This window comes from Struthio camelus, chromosome 8 (genome assembly GCF_040807025.1).
Source record: "Struthio camelus isolate bStrCam1 chromosome 8, bStrCam1.hap1, whole genome shotgun sequence".
Lineage (NCBI taxonomy): Eukaryota > Metazoa > Chordata > Aves > Struthioniformes > Struthionidae > Struthio > Struthio camelus.
Window position 1 is genome coordinate 6,118,015 of NC_090949.1, and position 22,217 is coordinate 6,140,231.

Genomic DNA, 22,217 nt, shown 5'->3' on the forward strand with positions numbered 1-22,217 from the left:
TGAGGTTGGTATCCTCTGTCTTGGAGGAAAAATAAGAAACTATTAGAAAATAAGCTAGTATAGCTTGTTAGAATCTTTTAGCTTTTGAAGTGGTAAAGCCATTTCAAAAGTACATCACCTGTGTAAAACACCAACTATATTGTGGCTAGTGACTTTTTCCAAGTTGTTCTTCAGTGCTATTTCAGCAATAAGATATTACCCATCTGTGAAGTTGTTGAACCTTTTTTGTGTTTAAATAGCATTCGTGATCAAAATCAACCTTCCTAGCTTGAGTGTGAAACTAATTAACAAAAATGCAGTAGACAAAGGCAGCAGGTGGGATTTCCCTAAAATAGATGATTTTGGCTTTGAGACAACACCAAAACATCTGGGTTTATTTTAACTAGATAAAATAATTTGAACAAAGTTTTTCTCTGGTTCAAAACCAATCTTGTCATCTTTCATTTCTTTCAACAAATTATCTGTACTTCAGGTTTTTCCAGAATATGAGATCCTAACGAATGATATCGGTTGAAAATTTTATGGTACTGATGCCATAAAGTGTAGCAGTATCACCAAGCATCAAATATCATGAAACCTTTAAACAAAGATTTAGCGAGGTTTGGGGAAATTGGGTGTAGGGATAGGGCCTGTTCTCTCTCCTTTCCCCTCGCTTCTCCATGATACTTGGCCGATTAGCTTGTACTGCAGGCTGGACTCTAACATGATGGGTTACAGTTTTTCTCTCCTATCCCTGAAATAGGGCATTTTGTCCCTCAGTACAACTCTCTTCTCATCCTGGGATCTCCAGGCTTTCTCACCTCTGAACCTATGTGCACGTTTGGCAGTCTTACTTTGCTGTGATACTTTTTCTGGAAAGACAAAACGGACTGTAATTTACTTGTAGGTTTCATTAATGTTGGAGGAGAGAGGCCAGCCGCATGGATAGCACTCAAATACCCCAGAACTGGAAGATACTTACCACAGTGCTGCTTTTCCTAGTTAGGAGAACATACCCATGCCAGAAGTTGATTGCTGGAAGTGATGCACTTCGAAATAGCTTTCTGTCAATATTCTGCAGGATCTTCTTTGTATCTATTATGAAGTAAAATGTTTTTGTTGGGGGCCTGAAGCCAACTTTACCGAACTTTTGTAGAAAAACAAGGGACATTCACACTAAACAAATCTCAAGCCTTTTTTTGTAGTGTTTATCTCTGCTTTTTGGAATCTAGGAATATATATTTAAAAACTCACACCATTAAGAGAACAAGAAACTATCTAGACTGTATGTTCAGAGAGAAAGAAATATATTGAAATTTTTTGATCAAGCAGAATCAAACCATTTAATTTTAGATTAAATAGGCATCTCTAATTACATTTAAGTCTTAAATAGACATCTCTAATTACATCTAAAGTCTTAAATGGACATCATGCGAAGTGACAGAGTTTCTCTAATATATGCAGGAATTTATCTCAAGGCCTTTTGTGTTTTCTATAGTGTTTTAGAATAGACTAGGTTAGAAAGCAGGTCATTAGTCCACCCCTTGCTCAGAGCAGGACAAAGACAGTTCTCTGGTAGAACACTCTGAGAATGCTGCAATATAAAATAGCACCTTCTGGAATTGCAAATTCCCAGTTTCTGACCTGGGATTCAAATTCACTCCTTGCTGTAAGATTGCAGCAATAAGATAGCTTATATCTTAAACTTCTCACAATGATCGGGCACGGAAACATGATTAAATGATGCAAAATTTAAATGCATGTGATTCTCTACAACAGTTTCTTCAACTGGCGGTCCATGGGCTGCGTTCTGCCTCTGTCTGCAGGGCAGTGGAATTGCTTGCTGGCAATAAGTAGAGAGTCTCTTGTTCCCCATCCAGTGCTCTCAGCTCAGTTTGTGTTTCCCAGCACAGGCCGCTCACTGCTGTGTAGCGCCCACTCATGTTTCCCTTGTTGACCAGTTAGTTCCTTTGACCCTCCAGGCTGTGGAACATTTGACCTCACTAATGATGAAATTATATCAAATCCTTGACCCAATTGTAATTTGCGGTACTGGATCCAAATGCTAAAAACCGCCCCCAGACCCTTCCAGTTCTGTCAGTCATATAGCACACTTTCCCCTGTATGTTTCCTCCTATTCGAGGCAAATTTTATGTGTAAAATGAAAAATGTTTGTCTTGGCCAATCTATTTATTAATGTGGGTGATTCAAGCCTTTTAAAACTCATTTTAATTTAAGGCAGAAATGGGGCGGGCATGACTAGGTCTCAAGACAGTGGTCTAGTTTCACGTAGAGAAAGCCAGGAATTAGCTTTCATTGGCTTGTGCGGAATGGCTAGCCTCTGTTGTTTAGGAGCAAGCCAGTGCTAATAAGTAGTCTGGGCCGGGAGGTTCCCTCTCTGAGAAAGAGGAGAAGAGACAGAAATCTCAGAACTCCTGTAAGGATTCCTGCCAGAAGTTACTAGAGAACAAAAACACTGACCAGGTAAGCTTTTTGGGATCTGAAGATTTTTGCTGTTGTCCTCATTTTGATTTCTCCAAGGTTCGTGCTGCTCCTTTGTTTTAGCACTGTGATGGTTTGGGGCGGGGGCCCTAGAAAGGGCTGAGCAAAAAACTTTATAATCGGTGCGGTAAGATCAGAAACTTCCAATAGTAATATTGACAGAAGCGGCAGTTTCTAGTGGAATTTTTCTTGGAAGATGCCAATCTCTGAGCTCTTTAAAAACGCAGTTGATAGCACTGAGTGGCCACATAATAGTGTTTGTGTTCTTCATTTTGATACCCTGCCATCTCACAGTAGATACTTTTTTGCATTTGTAGTGTTCAAGATTTACATTTTTGCCAGTTAGAAAGATAAACACAACTAATGAGGAAAACTGCCTTCATCTTTAAATTTAAACATAAACAGCATGGTTTCCTCAAGGAGAAATAGTGTTATCTGCTGTGAAACAGTAGATATACATTTGAAATACCATTCTCCTCCAAATCTTTACCGTCTCTTGCGTATAGTCTTTCTCTGTCATTACTGTTGGGAACAGATAGGTTTTCAGCTTGCATGTCTCTGCGCTTGAATTAGTTCTTAATGCATGTGTCTATTGATTAGGCATAAATAGACACAGTTGTCTTTCATCAGCTCAAGAATATGTTTGAGTATTAATTATCTAGTTGTCCACAGAATATCTCAAATATTCAAGTAAAATTTGGGCAGGCTCACTTGTGAACTTACTGTACTAGGTTCAAAACACAGGAATCATCTCAAAATTCTTGCTTGATGGTTTCTATCTAAGGCATACTGAAACAGAGTTTTTGTGTGTGGTGCCAGTGAGCTGAATTGCCTCCTAAATGCTGAAGAGACCAACACGTGCGCTGTTAGTCTGTCATCAGTTGCTGCACGTAGAGGTATTAAAAATTTTGGGAATCCCCATGCTGTATGTCGGATTTGGAAAAAGTGTTTGTCCATGTTTTGAACTGTTCTCCCTTTGCTTATGTTTTAGAGTCTACAGGTTTTCTGTGCCTGTGAAACTGTGCAGGTCAATCAGCATTGTGTATACGTATGCATCTTGTGCATTGTGGAGCTGTGCAGGTCAATCAGCATTGTGTATACATATGCATCTTGTGCATTTACTTCTTGAATGCCACTAAATTGTATCCAGGTTTGTGTTCCATTTTCCTGATATCTTGGTCAGATTATTACTAAATCCAGCGCAGAGGAAAAGGATGTGTATGTCTTCAGCAGGTGTTCATTTTTTGCACTCCTCATTTGAAGCATTGCTTACATGCACAGTAAGGCGCCTCTGCCTCCTTACGAAGTAACTTGAGAAATTATTTGACCTCCTTGGTCCCAGATTAGTTTGAGGTTACCATGTGTGATGTGAAGAACTTTGTCATGTATTTTTTTTCCTGTAATTTGTCATCTTTCCCATTTCATAATCAAGAATTTAAGGCTTGACTTTACTAGTAGAAGTGTTCAAATGTTTTTGCATAGTTGGTTCCCGTGCTTTGCTAGCTATACTCTAAGTTAATGCCTGTGTCACGTCTCAGTGTCTTTTTTTGATGTCTCCTGGAAAACGTTGAATGCTATGTCAGTTATAGAAGTTCTGCAAACTCGGTGGGTAGTTATGTCCTTCCTTCTTTGGAGCAAATCCTTCATCAATAATGTAGATAGGCGGCTTAGAAATACCTCCACCAGGGCTCTAATTTATACTATCCATTTGCCTAAAATCACGTTTAGTTTTTGTGGTGATACATCTATTGCTGTTAATGCGCAAGGAATAAGATGGGTATATCAGAATTTCACACTTCACAATAAATTCCCGTTTACTTTGAGTACCTTAGCAGAGAAGATTTCCTTGCAATCTACTGTTTTCCCCTGTTAGCCTAACAAACAATGTCAGATGACATCTTAAAATGTGAATATTTTCATGAAGGAAAATAATATTCTAGTAGAAATGAACATATGCTTGGTCTCCAATTGTAGACGTTTTCAGTAGGCCACTGTCATCTTGCTGGGCCAGCTGATGAGTCCTAGGATTTATCTGGTGGTTCTCAAGCATTTAAAACAAGGTTCTAAGATCTGTTTGATTTGTTGAAGTCCTAGATCTGCATAAATTCACCTGGAATATATTCAGTTTCTCTATCATGTTTTATGTTCTTATGGAGATGCTTTGGTGGTCAGCAGTTGCATAGTACTTACTGACTGTTCTTGGGTGAAGAAAAGGATTTAACTTTGAACTGCTGGTGTTTGAGTGTTTATTTGTTATTAAATCCATTTCCGGATTTACTGTGGCTCTTCTAAAGGGAGTTAAAAAACTCAGAAAAGGTGTGAATGATTGGATAGATGGGTAACCAGTCCGTGTATTGTTTGCTTGTAGAAGCTGGACAAGCTGACCTCAACACTCTTGTAAATAAACTTGGGGATAATAGCACAGGCAAAATTCACTTGGAAAATTCAGCTCCCTTCTCTAAACGCCTTTTGTGTTTCAGCATAATACTCATCATACCAAATGCAGGCAACTCATAGGCTGTCAAATTTCTTTTCTTCCTGTTAGCGCCACTTCTATAGCAACTATATAAACTTCTGTATAGATACATGATGGCAAAAAAGGAATAACTATAGAGAACACTGAAATGTCATCACAAGTGTCATTGATAAGGCCTATATTGATCTCTCCAAATGCTGACTTTTAAAACGGACTAAGACATTGTGTGTCTATTCAGGTAAGAGCCTCACTGTCTGTCACAGAAATCATGGCAAAATGTTCCTGGAACAATACTTTTCTTCTTCCTGCCTGAGAAAATGTGAGGTATTCACTGGGAGGGGTTTTGCCGCCTTTCTCCTAACCAAGAAATCTGCCCTTTTTTGTCCTATTGAACAAAGAGAGCACGCAGTTGAGGCAGACACATGTACTGAATCTTTAATTCTGTGGATCTAGAGACTGTCACTCAGCAACAGTTGGTTGGTGTTTTGTCGTCACTCGTTTGTTTAAAAACTTACCCCTAGGATGGTTTAGTCATCTTATTTCTGATTTGACTGTTTACGACTTTGACTGTAGCGCTCGCTGTCTATAGAACATTATTCAAAGAGTTGTGTGGATACTTGAGTTGTCTTCACATCTGTGTGGGAAGCATAGGTACCTTCACATTTAGCTTACAATTAATGTAATTTGTGGTTGAGTCTTTTAGTTGCTCTTTTCCAGGTAACTCCATAATTTTGCTCTAGTATTTGTTGCCATTATCTGCTTTGGGTAAGAAAGGATTTCTGATGATTGCAAGCCATTTTTAGTACCTGGCATTTTTCTCTTTCAGAGTGTTCAGTGTCTAGATCCATGGCTGACTTTTTTAATTATCATACAAGCTTCTGGTGCATGAGTGGTGGTGACTGCGGGTGACAGAGTTCCCGTAGCCTATTGACAGTAACAAAGAGCCCCTGTTTTCTGTAGTCCCCTTTGTTTCAGCGTTTGCATGTGTGTAGTTGCACATAAAATATTTTCTTTAAATATTTTTTAATTTTTTTCCCTTGCCGAATACTTAAATCTTCTGGCTTCTGAATTATCACCCATGTGGATCCATTTGTAGCCTATTATAATGGTTTTCTCCAAGTTTCTTTTCTGCTGGAATTGTTTACTGTGCTGGAATTTTAACTGTTGCATTATTAAAAAGACCCCAAACCTAAGAATCAAAAAGGTGGCTTCTGGAGAGTTTTTACAGTGAACATGTATCTTTCCTGAAACATAGCCTATGATCATGTTTCCTTGTTCAGATATTGCTTGCAGTATCCAGAAATGGAGCAAAACTGTGGATATGGATACCTCTCGAGTAGTGTGTTGTTGATCCTGAAGTTCGTAGTAGAGTGGTGTTCTGTGTTCTGTTGTTTTAAGCTAAGTACTATTTTTATGACTGTTCAGAATGTTGTCCATGGCTGTATTCTTACTTTGGTAGTTCCACTGATGCCGTGCTTGTACTTCTAAACCATAATAAAAGACTTTGCAAACTGGACCCCTGTTAATCAACATGATATCTTCTACTACTCTTCTTGTTTGCAAGCAAAACTGGTTGCTGCATGGCCATGTGGTGGGCATCTTGGAAAAGCTGATTGTGGAAAGGTTATCATTTTATAGCTCTGCATAATTTATTGGAGCATCTACCTCAACTTAAATCTTCCCTATTTGTTTCCTTTGCTTCCTCTGCGCCTCTGATCTGTGGAAATAAATGTCAGTAGTTCCGGTCTTTCAAACACGTCTCCAGGATCTGATTTCTCCTATTTTGTGTTTGTTTCGGAGGAGGAGGAATCCTCCTCTGGTTCCTGACTGAACAAACTTTGATTCTTCCTTCAAGCATTTAAAGAAAGACTATGCTTTTTTCTCAGAAATTTGCTGGACAGACAGTAGGCTTGAATTCTGGAGAGGGAGCTGGAGGAGGAGGGTGAAACCTTACTATTCTCAATGTATTCTCAGTGCTTAAATAATTGTGTTCCCTAATACTTATCTTTTGAGATATTGGAGGAAAAACAAACAACACATCATAACTTCAAATGTTCCATTGATTCTGACAGCATCTGAAAGATAGTAGACAAATCCAAAGAATGAAATGTTTCTCTGTGCAGTGTTCTTTCTAAAGAACTACAAATGGAATAGAGGCTTGTAAATGATCTTTGAAGAACGAAGCTCCCTGAGAACCTGATAATTTGTAGGCAGTTTGTGAACAGAAGCTTCTTAAGTTCCTGTAAAGTGAAGTTGTTTGCTTACCTGAACCTCTCTTTTATCTTATAGGTCTCAAACTCTGATGGAGGCCTTTTTTCAACAGAAAGCAAACCTCTTAAAACCTCAGGCTAAACTTAGAGTTTGTACATGTGTTCACGTTTTTGGCCTACTCCATTTGTTGCTTGCAATGATTCTTTCCTCTGTTGAATTCATCCCTGCCTTATGTGAAGGTCAGGATTTACTGCTTCTTGCAGCTGTGTAAAAGTACCAGTGCTAAAATTTGTTGCCTTGTGCTCCGGTATCTACCAGTTAACCCTTGGTTATGAATGAAACATCTTCAGTGAGTACTGCTACCTTTGGAAAGATAGAAGTCAGAGTAAGGAACTTTTTTGTATAATTCATTTCAGAAAACTTCAATTTTGAGAAAACTTTCATTTTTTGATTTCTTTTTTGGTTTTGTTGCAATCTGATTTCAAATTGAGCTAATAACAATTTTCTTTCCTTTATCTCCACGGAGGAAGTGGAAGCCACAAGATGCACCTGTTGTTGAGACTGAAAGGGGCAAGCGTTAGGTATTGGAGCAACATGAAGTAGTAGTCTCGATAGCTGCAATTTGAGTAAGATACCAGTGAGCCAGAGCCTTGCTATGTATTACCCTAATGTTACTTCTTTCGTCTCTCTTTGCCCCCGCTTCTTTTTCCCCGCAGAAGTTGGGAGTATTAGATACATTAAAACAGTAATAAGGTGGTTTGGATGTCCATATCGTGAGCCCATGCGTCATAGTGAAAGTGCTCTGTGAGTAATTACTGCTTAATAAGGGTAATTATTACACTTTGGACAAGGGAAAGCTTTTTGTAGGGTGGGAGAAGGGAATCTACTAGGACCATATTTAAATGAAGCTTTTTTCGTGTTTAAAACTTCATTGTAAAACCTAATAAATATTTGTTAGTCTGTTGCTATTTTGTGGATTTTGGGTTTCATCTCTGGAGCTTAAACAGCTAATACCACTTTTATTCTATTGGGCAAGGCATGCTTAGTAGAAGAGTGGGATGTGCTGCATGTAACTTTTGAGGTGCTGAGTTGTGTGAGAAGGAACGTAGATGTGCTCTGAGTCTGTAATAGGACTAACTGAACCTTTGAAAGGGATCTCTTGCATTACTGGGTTAGCTATACTGTTGTTGCAGGCACCATATCACACAATTTCTTCAAGGAATGAATTGAGTATCAGCTTAAAGAGCTATGGTTTTTTTGCTTTAAACAATCTTTGCGAAAATATTTGAGAACCTGATTGCTGTATTCTGGTCTCTGGCTTAAATTTACACTTTACTCATACTCCTTTGGTTTGTCCTCCTAATTTTTACATGTCGCAAGTGTATCCTCTTGCAGATTTTGGTTTGTTGGCCTGAGCAAGCTGAGGTCTCTTGGTTTCCACTTATGCTGGGCCTCTTCAGTTAACCTGGAAGCCTTTCTTTGTGTATATTTGGGTTTGAAAATATTTTAAAGCTGGATTCCTAGAGTTGCATATGATACAACAGTCAAGGTCTCCGGAAAGTTTTGGTGGTAGTTCCTCCCCATATCTATTGCAAGCATTTTGCTTGATCTCGTGTGACTACTTCACGTCTAGAATATGGTGACAGTCGTTTCCAAGTAACGAGCTGAAATTCATAGCAAAAGCTTAAGAGGGATCTTCTCAGATTTTATGGCTGAACTTCATTTTTCATTTTCCTGTTCATCAGGTGGCTTGTTCTTCCTGTATTGTGGTGTTTTCCTGTATTACCCAGTGTTTTAGTGTTCTTCTAATATTTATGCTCGTGTCATGTATATAATAACTGTTAGTAGTCTCTTTCCACAATAATATTCTGGTCAAAGTTGTATCTCCATTCTAGCCGTGTCTTTATCCACTTACTTTGTTCCACTAGTGTCTAGTCTCGGCCTTCACTAGTTTTGCTTTGCCTAGACTTATGCAGGCAGGTTCTTAATGCCTTTCTGTAAAGGTAAAACAGATTTTTCTGGTGTTTTTTTTTTGTTTTTTAACTCAGGCTACTTTACTTTTTTTCTCTGGAGGTTCTACTGGACAGCAAGTTGACGCAAGTCAGCAATATGCCCTTGCAGCAGAGAAGTCCAGCAGTGGGCTCCATTAAAAGAAATGTAGCTAGCTGGTGAAGAGAAATGATTATTCTCCTCTGTTCAGCACTTCTGAGACCACATCTGGAGAACTGTCTGTTTTGGGGCTCCCCAGTACGAGAAAGGCATTTGGCGTACTTGAACAAGCCCAGTACGATGAGCAAGTAGGACCACCGTAGCGAGTAGGGGACTGGAGTCCATGCCTTGAGAAGCACCTTGCAGGAAGCTGCGTGTATGGGGTTCATTCAGCCTTAAGACAAACAGGCTAGATAGAGAAGACAGCAATAAAACTCCATAGCCTCCCATTAGGCATTTGAAGGTGGAACTAAACCTTTCTCAGAGGGACAAAGTCAAAGGACAAGGCATAAAGACTCAAGTTGCGGCAAGGGAAATTCTGATAAACGTAAGGAGAAAAGTTTTCATCATGAGAGGGGTTGAACGCTGGTATAGGTTGCCCAAAAAGGTTGTGGGATTTCCATCCTTGGAGGTGTTCAGAGATGAACTAGATAAGGCCCTGAGCAATCTGATCGAGGTTGGCCTTGCTTTGAGCAGGGGATTGAACCAGATGACTTTGAGAGGTGCCTTCCAGCCAAAGTTCTTCTGCGATCCTTTCAAAAACCAAACCTGGTTTTAGTATGTGTGGAAGGCTCTGATCTGCCTAGATCACGTTCCTCTTCCTTTCATTTTTCTCTTGCAAATACAGACACTAAATTTTACTCTTGTTCATTTACATGTGATATTGCATCTGACCGGATAGACTTGTTAGTATGTGAGATTTAAGGTCTGGGATTTGAGGTCTTGAATGATAAGTTTACTGGAGAAGGATGGTGTTTATATAAAGTTCCCTGAGCTTTTATTTTGTCTCTATTGTAAAAATTTTTTCATTTTTATATGGTGGTAACTGTAGTGCCTGTGTGCCAGTGCAGTTTGTCTTCCTTACGTATTCCTCCCTGGTGCCTGTGTGCCACTAGGCCACCTTAGCCCACTTCCAGAGTTAATTTGCATGTGCAGCAGCATGAACGCAATTAGGGGGGCACAACCCAGCCTTACAGCATTGTTCAGACCCGCATTCAAAACCATTAGCGTTTGAGTGTGGGTATTCTTCATCTATGGCAAATGCTAGTGTGCGGAGTGAAAAATTGTAATAGGATTTCTTTACTGTAGCTATTTATGGTAAGAAGGAGTTATGGATTAATTGGCCCATTCTGTATTTAACAACTTCTGATTAAAGGGCAGTGAGCATCCAAGATGCAGAAGCAGTTCCACAACGTTCTTCCAGCCAGAAGGAGCCTGCTTGGTGCATATGAAGCCAATGTGACAGTTGCTTGAAGAACTTGAGGTTCTGTTTTACTGAAGCTGGTACCTTTTGTTCAGTGGGTGTAATTTGGAAAGTGCCAAGCAGTGTTGGAAGAAATATACTTCTAAGGGTGAGAAGGCTCTGATCCCAGAATTAGAATTCAGTTGATGGCTGCGCGATTTTACCTAAGTGTTTTGGGAGCCTGGTATGAAGTAGTTAAAATTTACCTATGTTAGTTAAAGTCTGTCTGATTCTATGGAGTCTCGTATACTTCTGCTTCATGTTTGGAAGGAAATACTTTTTCTGTACTGTTTATCAAAATACTGGTGAGAGTTTCCACAAGATCAGGTGCTCAGGTTGATTTTACCCAATCTGTTGTTTGATTCTTACAGTTCTTTGATCCCAGAGTTTTTGGTACTGGCCTTGCCTTCGTAGTTGATCATAATCCATGCAAGGCACTCTTGTTTTGATCACCGATTTCCATGAAAACAGATGACGCTGTTATCATTCCTAATGTTGGTAAACAAATAGGATGTTGGTCACTATGACTCAAGCTATTCATAAAGTTTCACCGCGGCTCTGTTTCCTTGAGGCTTGTGGATTGTTCTGGCCACTGAGCTTAGCAGGCCATTTTTTAGTGTAACTTTAGGGTGGTCTTTTAAAATGCTGCTTGTACAGGTTCTTGCCTGTTCTCCTTTTTTCTTTTTTCTTCAGGCAGTATTAGACCCAACCTGAAGCAATAATTTCCCTGGATTCTGCTGGGAAAAGTATTCAAGCTTAGGCTTTCCACTAGGCACCTTACTGTAATGAAGTGGTTATCAAATACTGCCTTGGGTGAATTTGCACAAAAATTCAGACTCATTGAAGACAGCAGCTCCTGCTTATCTAGATGCTTTCATTCTTTCAGTCTGATGAATCTTTTAGCTGTGTGTGTGTGTTTTTTTCCTCTCCCTCCCCCTGCCCTGTACAGCATGCAAGACTTGAAGAGGTAGGAAAGCACTACATAGTGCATCCAGTAGTCCAGGCTTCAGGTTGGTACAAGTGCACGCTTGTCTTGAGCATTTAATGCTTCATATAAAACTCTTTCCATTCCACATTTAATGCATTTCTGAGAACACAGACATTTATTAAATTGAAGAGGAGAAACAAACTGAAAGTTCAAATTACTGAATGTAACTTAGTTTTTGTAACTGGATATAGAGGGTACACACTGCAAATTGTGACTCACTTGTAGTGTGGCGACAGTCATTTCACGTATCCCATTATGTTGTTCTGAATAACTCTGCTGTTGATCATTCTTCCTGATGTTGCTGTGTACTACTTATTGTGGTGTTAAGCAGAAGGCTAGTAGAGTATGCAAAACATTAATTATTCCAGTGTTAGGATTATCTTTACGCTTGTCTAGAATGGGACGCTGGCCAAAATTGTTGCTGTGACCTTTCATTGTTATGGAAAGAGTATAGCGGTGTTCTCATACCTAATAAAGCTTTCAAAAGTACGCTTTTCAATGTTGCACATTCTAGGACTTGGAAGTTGATAAATGTTAGTTTATATTATGTTGTTTCTGCCCCTTACTAAATATCTATGGAATAAGAAAAATTGTATGTAAATGTATTTAAAGTTAATACAGTAGTGTAGCAATGGGTACAAAATTAAGACTGAATAGACAGCTTTAATAGAGTCTAATTGACAAAAGTTTTATTTTTAATCTTGATTTCCTCTTAACGTAGGGTTTTTCTGAGAAACTTTCTTACCTATTTGGAAAAAAAGTTGAACACGCATTGTATTGTATGCCCCTGATGGTGCCACCAGTCTGACAGGAGTAGCTTTTGAAATCTGAATTTCAGCACTAGAGCATAGTCTGTTGCACAAGTTACGGGAATAATTGTTTTAGTAGCAGCGGGCTAGATGGGCCACTGAATCAAATGTTGGCTGTAATTCGATGAGCCTGGCCCAGCACAGGACAGTCTCGTCAGCCTGCTTTTAGCAGGAGGAAGACAAGCCTGCTTCTGGAGCTGCATCCTAGGTCTGAGAGCGTTTGTGCTTTCTGTTCCTGCATCTCCTGAAGAGGAGAGAGCTCTAGCTGGATTTGGAGGGGGAGAGGGGAGTGTGCAGTTCAGGCTATGGACCTAGCCTGGGATGCCTTGGAGGCTTGGGGAGAGGGAAGACAAGAGATATGTAGTTTCCTGAGGCATATGCAGTTACTTTCTCTGCCTACCCATCTGTACTCACTTCTTGGCGTGGTGGCCAAGGTGAACCGTACTTAAGGGATAGAGTTCATAAGAACAGGGTTCTTAGAAGTTTCCTCAAAATTAGTGGCTTGGTAGAAGAAGAAAAACCTAGATCAGCGTTCATCACTTCTGTACCCTCCCTCCCTCAAGGGGGGAAATCTATCACAATTTCCATGCTTATCTATTTTGTTTACTCTTCTGCTAGGTCAGCACAGCCATAAGTACCTGTCTGTCTAGTACTTGAAGTAGATAGGAAGGTGCAAACAAAACTGGTTTAGCTTACAATGCAGGTAGGGAATGAGAAGCATTGTGTTAAGGGGCCACGGGAAAGGCTTGAGATCTTGCATGACAGAATACTGATGGGAGGAAGATACGTTGCTGAGGCCTGTCTGGATGTGTATGGGTTACAGGAGACTAATCATTAGGGACCTGGGCTTCAGCTGTGTTGCTTATAGAGGAATTATTTCTCTTATAAGCAACACAGCAACAGAGGAATTATTTCTTGTTTATCTGAGGCTGCTTTGCCAACTCTGTAGGTTTCTGTAATATGCATAACTTCTTTAAAAGTACCAATTTTGTTATGTCATAATAAAACTAAAAACACCCTCCACCTCCCCCCCCCCCCCCAAACACCCAAGCAAGTAAACCTAAGTTTTCACTTATCCTCGCTCAGAAGCGCTTCTCCTAATTCTTTCTTACCTCTCCCCAATAGTATGGGGAGAGAGGTAGCATGGGGAACGACTGCAGTGTGTCTGAGACCAGGGTTGCTAAATATGCAGCCTTTAGATAAGATTGGCTTTACCTGATATGGTGAAATTGTGCAAAGTGTCAATTTTCCTTAAAATTACAATGGTTAAAAATGCACATTCTTAAAGACTAGCTTTTTGATGAAGAGTAAGATTAAATCGGGACAAGAATGATATTCTGAATGTGCAGAGAACCTGCAACACTAGTTGCAGTGGACATGTGATACCTCCGTCCCCTACTGTTACAACATAAATGAGGATTACGTCGATTCTAGAGTCTTATTTCCTTACTCTTCAGTTCAAGAGATGACAAGGAAAGGGAATAAAAAGAAGCACTGGGGAGTTAAGCATTTGGAAATATGCCGCATAAGACAATCTGGAGGGTAATTGGGATAGGGAAGGATAGTAGTGATTGGAACTAAGTCACAAGCCAAAGATAAGGTATTTTTCCATTGACATGGGCTTAATACAGTTATTAAGAGTATTATCCTAAGATTTTTAGCTGGAGTTTTTTAACGTCACTAGGTCTTCTGATATTAGCACAGGCAAATACATCATCTTAGTTACAGCTTATGGTTGGGAGTATAATGCTGAAGTGGAATACGGTGTTTTCTATCCTGAGAATGAGAAAAGTCTCATCAGAGTGTGTTTTTTTTTTTTTTTAAACAAAACAAAACAAACAACCCCCTGCCCCAACTACCATGTGAATGGTTATTCTGATCTGCCGAAATCTAGCTAGCATAGGTAAGATGGGGCTATTAATACCCCAGATAACTAGAAGGTGTAGTGTTTGGCTGAAATTTGCTGTACAGTTCTATTTCAATTGACCTCCTTTATGTATTGCATTCCTACAATGACATCTTAAAGCTACTGAATTTTTGAGGCTATTTTATTGTTCAGATACTGTAGTTTCTTGCCTTCCAGGTTTATCTGTCTGATATACCTGTTTCAGATCACTTGCAAATAGAGCTTTTCACATAATTTTATTTTGTTTTTTCAATAACGTAGAAGTCTTAAATATGAAATGCTGTAATATTGCGTTGTCATGTGGTATTGCTTGTAGTTACCTGTCACTTAACTTCTCCGCTAATATGCAGCCTATCCACAGTTCTGAGTTAAACTACAGACATAAAATGAATATCATAAACAATAGTAAATTTGGAAACAGTCAGACTTGTTATAAATGAACACCTATGAAAAGTAATTTGACCTCTTTTTCACACTAGAGGGCACTAATATCCCATGAAATTTAAGCCTAAACCAATTTTTATTTTCTAATGTTTATATGTTAGGTAGTCTGCTTCTGCAGTGAGGCCAGAATTCTTCATTTCTCTGCAGCCTTTTCTCTGTAGAAATGAAAAATTTGAAAAGGTAATATTCTTGCAAGGATGGATCAGAGGGATGCATGAGTGATGTTTTTGTTTAAACAGTAATTTGGGTAATGATTTCTGGAGGAAAAGAAGATAACTTTAATTTGTGCTCTTGAAGTGATTTCATTCTGATACTTTTCACTTGAAGCTGGTAAACACGAAAATAAAGAAGGAAGTTATCCAGTAACTTACACAAAGAAATCTAATAGACTTAATCTCGAGTATACTTTTTAAAGTTTGTAATCAAAGGAAAGAATCTTACCTGAACTGATGCTGCAAGCATAACTTAAGTTATGGGTTAATGCATGTATTTACATAGCAATACTGGTGTAAAGGAAATAATATAGAAAACAATATGAAAATCTCTATATTGGCAGTAAGAACTGAAGATTCCACTACAATCCATTAGTTTGTATTTTGACATTTTAAGGGCCTCAAGGCAACGTAGCTGTTTTAAGTGTTTTGGGTTTTGTTATGGATTTTATATGATGAATCTTTCTTAAAACACTTGAACAAAATGGCTTCTGATTATTTTTGTCCTTTGTAGGAATGGTTATCCTGTTGCCTTGGAGATGATCCTGCTGCCTTAAATGTAGGGCAGAAGATTAATGGTGCGGGCAGTATGGACCTAATGAATGGACAGTCAAGCAGTGTTAATATTGCAGCTACTGCTTCCGAGGTAAGGATTACAAAACTTGGTTGTTGAATACTTAAGACCGTAAAACTTAAATCTTTTTTAAAAATGCCTCAAAAGAAAGTGTCTATCTTTCAGCAGATCTTATGCAGCAGATTTTCTTACGTGGGTGTGGTGGTTTAATGTTCCACAGTTTAGATGTGAATAATTTCAGGTTCTGATCTTTGTATACCAATAGAAGGTATGAACTATCATTTGCAGCCTTGCCGTAGCCTGTAAATGCCTTTTCTGTGTCATTTTTTCATCACATCCAGATAACCTTTTTTTCCAAGTTTTATAGTAGTGATAGGTACTCTTAGCGCAATATAGAGGGTTGGTGAGGCCCATGGGGAATGTTCTCCTCTCCGACAGTAGCTGTATGGGGGTTCTAACGCTGTAGTGCTGGAATGATAAGGTCGTTCCCTTTCCCCCCTGACCTTGGGAGGGATTGATGTGGGGTCCCCCGACAAAGTTTCTACCCCTTAGAGTTGGACCGCTCATGAGTTAAGTGTGCACATCGGACACATTACATGAATCTACCTTCAGTAAGTTATTCTTTTCTATCGTCCCTAACTGGGAAGGAAGGGAAACTTAAAATTGAAAAGTTTCTGAAGGTGCCATATACTGGTTAGTGAAAACGGATGCCTGCCTGGTTGGGGTTTTCCGTTTTTATTTTTTTTCCTCAAAATCAGATTTTTTCAAAGATACAGTGCTGTCAGAAGAACTTAACTACCTAAAACAGTTATGATTATTAAATGAGCAAGTGTATTCTTCAGGTCTTTAAAACAAAAATGTTTAAGAATGGAGCAGGATTTATTTCAACTGGCTGAATTTTCGAGAACTCAAATGCTCTCGTTTCTGTGAGTGGGAAGTAAAAATAGAAATATGTAGTGCAACCATAATAGTACTGCCTTGTTAGGTTTTTCAGGAGAAAAATGTTAGAATAATGCAAAAATATCATCATCTGAGCCAATGGTTCTCTGCTTGGTTTTTTCATCTGCTCCAGAAATTGGGAATTTTGGTTTCTACTGCTCCTGCTCGGAAGGGCATGTATCTTCTGACACCTAGTCAAGGAAAGACCTTGTGGATGCTTTCCAGTTTCTTGCCTGAGGAGTGCTTGCAGTTTTGCTTGACATAGCATCTATTTGCTGATAATACCTGCAGGCCTTGTTTTGTTTTAGAACAGATGCGTCACTGCAAGATCAGGATATTCCGTTCTCTTACCTTCTCGTAAAGAATTCAGCTCTCTGAGGTGCCTCCCACATGATCGTAGTTAGAATAGAGCGCCTAAGGATACATCAAGTCTCCAAGATGAGGCTAAATGAGTCTTGGTTTGTGTTCAGTGTGTTTTGCCACTGCTAAGATGGAGCTCCCGACAATGGTGAGCATGCAGTGTGTATCAGTACTAGTTTTCTTCCCCTGGAGCATCTCCATACAAAGTGTTAACAAAACTGTTGTGAGAGCTCCAAGATTGTTATTGGTGAACCCTGCAGACTTCATAGTGTAGCAAAGGTGATCCTGTTTGCTGAAGAACAAGCAGTTGAAAGTTGAAGTTACTGACCATAGTTAACTGGGGGCCCTTCACAAGGTTTTGTCCATGTGAATCATCTTATTTTTTGCTTTTTAGTCAGAAGTTTGCTTTACCCAAGGATTATGACAATGAGAGGAAACTAAGAATAGGAAATGTGTAGCCCCTCTTGTTCTCAGAGGAAAGGGCTGGGGGAGTGGCAGGGGGACAAAGTGATTGCATGCTGGATGCGTATTTCCAAAATAAATACGTCTGAGTTCACATATGAAGTACACACCTGGATGTGACATCTCAAACCTCAGTGTGACAAGCAACTTCTTACTTGTAATGACTGAAAAGAGAATCTAGGTTTGTATCTATATACCAAAACAAGTGATTACCCATAACATAGGTGTGTTGGCTTCATACTGTATGAAGTGTTAAATTTTGAACCATATTTGTATTTAGCAGGGAAGCTCGTATCTGGATATGTTCCAGCTATATAATCATAGTATAGCAACTGATGTCTTCTCCAAATTGGAATTTTCAGTTCTAGCATTAAAGTGTCACTAAAATTGCTGGTACAGAGTTTCTTAGAAGGGAAACGTGTATATAGCGCTTAGCTTAACTTTTGTTAGCTTGCAAGAGGAGTAGGAAGAGATTGATACTGTCCTTTGATATTCACTCTTCCTGTGGAGCAGATGTTGTATTTTTTCCTCACCGTGGTGACTTTCTGTGAGTTCAGTGGAACTAATTTTTCTTTTTTTTTTTTTTCCCCTCTCCTTTAAAAAATTTTTTCTGTCAACGAGATTGGCATGAATTATGCCCTGAAATGTAAGTGTTGTGTGTTGAGAGCCACCTTTGAAGTCAGCTGATGTCAGCTTGCAACCCTCTCATTTTAGGAGTATCTATCTTGGGAGAAAGTATGTCCTGTGATTTTATTTTAATTGATAATTTATTAGATAGAAAAATTTCATGACAGTGATGTTTGGCGGGGGGAAAAACTTAAAAAGGAGAGAATCAAAAAAAATCAGTATTTTTGTTTGTTTGTATTTCTGCAGAAGAGTAGCAGCTCTGAATCCCTAAGTGACAAAGGCTCAGCTGAACTGAAGAAGAGCTTTGATGCAGTGGTATTTGATGTTCTCAAGGTTACACCAGAAGAATATGCAGTAAGTGATTAAGTAATTTGCGTGTCTGAGAATACTTTGGGGGGCGGGGGGCGTTTTCCTCCCCTTCTCTGTTCCTGTGGCTTATGCCTAACTTCTGTTGTCCTTATGTTTCAAAAATGGAGCCTGTACTATAAATACATAGCTCCTTTGTGTGTATATTCTGTTTATGTAGTCTTTTGGGGCGTTGCTGTCCTGAGCTCTCCTAGTATTGTCCCTGTTTTTCTTGCATGTAATGTAGACTAATGATTCTTAAATTTGTATGATATAGCTTAATTCTGACATGAAGACAATGCAAAGTACCTACTTGCTTGTTTTAGTGGTAGGAATATCTTTGACTTGAGTTTATGTCATATTGAGGTGTTTTAATTGAACATTTTGAGTTTTCTTTATTTATACTGATTGGTATAATGAAGTTTTCGATTCTTAAATACTGCCATTCCTGAGTAATGTTCAGGCAATTGCAGATGTTGGCAGATGGCACACATGCCCCAGCTGAAGTTAATGACATCAATTTTGATGCTATTTAGTGAGGCCAGAATTTGATTTGTATCATTGCTAGAGAGTAGTCACAATAAGAAGTCATATAAATTTTTTATAGTCTTTGCCCGCTGTAGGAAACATGGTAATTATTTTTTACACTTTTAAAGGAAAAACATACTTGTGACTACTAGCTTATACTTGAGCTGTCTGGGTTGTATTCTTGGCTATGTCGCATAAAGCCTGTGTGACGTTCAGTCCAAGTGTTTTTGCATTTCAACTCTTCTCCCCCCAGACAGCATTTGTAATAGTCCTGTTGGACACCTGTTGGCTGTGATTCAGGATTATAGATTCTCCAGATGAATCTCCTTTAGTTCATCAACAATCTGCAAATATTGAAGGTCAACAGTAACAAAGTAGAGCGCAAGTTGGATTGTTGCTTTTATAAAGGTTGTTTTTTATTGGGGCTAAATATTGAACATTTCAATTAGTGGCTTCTTCTGCTGCATATGTTGCAGGAGATCTTGTTAGAGGTTATATGTGAATATAACCACTCATATCACATTCACATGTGCTCTCCAGCCAAAAATGGAGATAGCCAAAAATGCTTCAAGACACTCTGCAGTACTTCAGTACTTGGTTATTTCATGGACCTTGAGAACCTTAGTGCTGCTTAAAACATGCCTAGTTCTCCTCCAGCTTTTCAAGTATTGCTTTGTGCTGTCAGATTTATGAGCGTTTGTGACAGTAGGCTTCAGTATTTCTCTTGGTACGCAAAAAGATGTGTTGTGTTTGGTTTTTGGAGTGTTGTTTGGGGTTTTTTGTTTCTTCTAACTCATTTTACCTACCTTGGAATTTAATGCAATGTGTAAAGTATGCTGAACTATTCCTGAAATATTGCTATTGCTGTTGGATTGCAATAGAGGAGCTAACAAAAATTAAACTAAGAACTACATACAGAGTGTCCTGAGTGTTTTGGACACGTGTGGCTTTCGTGGGGCTTGAGGTGACTGCAGGTAAATTAGGTCACTTCCCCTATGAAGAACGCGTTCAGACCTGCATATTCTGCACAAGAATTCTTCGGGAAATCCAGGCCTTCCTATCGAAGAAATCTATCTACTTTATACTGTCATGGGAAAGGAGAGAGGAAGACTTGCTTCCTCCTAGGCATTAGCATTGGCACAATGGGATCAGATTAGCAGGCTGAAGTGAGTGGTGTCATGGCACCCACACGGGTGCTATATGTTGTTCATGGATTTTTACTCAGACCGGATTTAATCTGGTCTCCTGGACTGAATGTTGCTGTGATGACTGTTCAAACCACTCCGAAGGACTGTTAATTGGTTCAGACTGTTATGTCTCTGTTAGGAGCTGGAGCGTGCCTGGAGTGGACCTTCTTGTTTAGTTTTTAATTCAAAAGGGATCCAGCGCATGTGCAGAAAATTCTGTGAATGAAACCAGTAAAAGACTTACAAACGGCACTTTGGCTTCAAAATGAAATGCAAATGTAGGTGCAGCCATCCGTAGTCAAAGATATATAGTCTGATTTTGTGTGTTATATGTTAAGAAGGTAAATTAATTTCAGGAGTGTTTTGTGCCCTGAACTTTAAGTCTTACATCTAGGGAGTGTTCCCCCCTTTTAGGGGGGAATGGTACAGAATAGTCAACTGGCTATCCTGCAGAACCAAGAACAAACAAACAAAGTGTTAGACAAAACGCTAGGTGATTTTTTTTTTTATCCTATTTGTAGAGGCTAGGAGGACAGACAGTCCCTCTGTTTGAATGATTCAAGTGCGTTACTAGAAAGATTATTAACAAACATTGCTTACTTATTTATTTTACTGCATTTGAAATTCTAGTGATTAGATTCATGGTGAGTTGTCCTGGGGGAGATTATCAACATGTATATAGGTATACATTAGAAATTAGTATGCATTAGGAAGCATTCCCATTAAATTTGTTCCATTTTTAAACCATTAATTCCTATCCTATTTATGAAAGGATAAATTAGTATTAATGAGCATACCAAAAATTTCAAGCGTCTGGGTTGTGAGGTGGTACTTACACAGACATTTTAAATTTTTGGGGGGATAGTTCGTGGGATTTACCCCTGACTGAGGCTCAAGGCATGCCATTTGGGCCTGTTCATTGCTCTGGGGTCCAGAAGAACCAGGCAGTGAATCACTGACTTTTCACAGATGGAAGTGTTTGGGGCTGGCCATCCTTTCAATTTTATCTTATCATAGCATACATTCTCTACATAAAGAAGATCTGAGTACTTACAGAATTTGGGTTAGTGGCATGGTTTCAAGTTAAATTATGCATTTAGGCCAGAATAGCTGCAAATTCCTTTGAATGACTCTCCCATTTAGCCTGCGGTGAATGCTGTTGAGCAGCAGGGTGGACCCTTCAGTCTCTGTGCAGTTGCTGTCACTGACTTGGAAAGCAAATATCAAGATTCTTTGGTTGCAGCACGCTTTCTAATCCTTCTGCTCTTCTAAGGTCTCTCTCCTGTGCAGAAGCCTATAGGCTGCATGGGCCTTTTAAGTATTACCTACTTAGTCAATCTTAGATAAAAATCTTTATTAAAATACAGTCTCTTTTTATGGTTTTCATATTGTGTTTCAAACTGGGTGGAGTTCTGCTTGGAAAAAGGAGTATTTTATTAAGCATTTGACAGTACAATTGCAAGACACGATTGTATTTTTTGGTTAATACTACCTGGTATAATTTGCTGTTTTCTTAGTTTCCAGGAAGATTCCAGGTTTTAGAAAACTCATGTCTTTATTCTTAGCCTTCTGTTTGCTGTGAATGGGTCTGAAACGCCTCGTAGGCAGCATTCTGAACAGTTAAGCAAAACTACCAGTAGGCAGTGTGCAGCCCATTGTCAAGGTTATAATTAATTTCCTTCTTTTTTCAAGGATGTTTCTGTATGCAGCTGTGCTTTTTAGTTGATGTTTGTTTCCTTAGGCAAGTTTATCTGCTTTTCCAGTAGTACTTGCTTGTTTGGGTACTATCTTTCTTCTGATCGTTCTTGCTGAAAGTTGTGGAAATCAGTAAATAAGCCAAAAACTTGCGTGCCTTGGAGGGAGCCCCATCTTGGACCCCCTTTGTTTGCGTTTTATTGGCCATTTCCTTATTCTTCCTGCTTTCAGCCCTGCCATAATAGAAAACTATAAAATCTTGATCTGAATTTGAATGTTAGCCTGAAGACCAGAGTGATGCAGTATGGTCAAGATTTGGGGAGTACCGGAATTGATGAGAATGCAAGACTGTGCTAGTAATGGATATGCACATCTCAGATTGGACGTGGATATGTTGCTAATTGCTTTTTCAAGATGAAGAAGCTTCTAGTTTAATGATACTTCTTGTAAAACGGATGCAGTGCAGACTTCTGACATCTGTGATTTAGGGAAGGCTGAATTCCATTACTAACTGCAGAGTGA

The 22,217-nt window shown here is 39.1% G+C and overlaps 1 protein-coding gene across 9 annotated transcripts in view; it reads left to right on the forward strand.

The window, feature by feature from the left end:
- RALGPS2 (Ral GEF with PH domain and SH3 binding motif 2) overlaps positions 1-22,217 on the forward strand; it is a 163,526-nt gene that overhangs the window by 39,024 nt on the left and 102,285 nt on the right. For 7 of the 9 annotated variants that reach the window (XM_068951778.1, XM_068951779.1, XM_068951782.1 and 4 more), the window contains 2 exons: positions 15,493-15,624; positions 18,187-18,294. In XM_068951778.1, the coding sequence (XP_068807879.1) occupies positions 15,568-15,624; positions 18,187-18,294 (165 nt within the window). In that variant the 5' untranslated portion in view covers positions 15,493-15,567. Of the gene's footprint in view, positions 1-14,867; positions 14,947-15,492; positions 15,625-18,186; positions 18,295-22,217 lie in introns of all 9 variants that reach the window. The other 2 variants (XM_009672721.2, XM_068951783.1) reach the window with 1 other exon arrangement.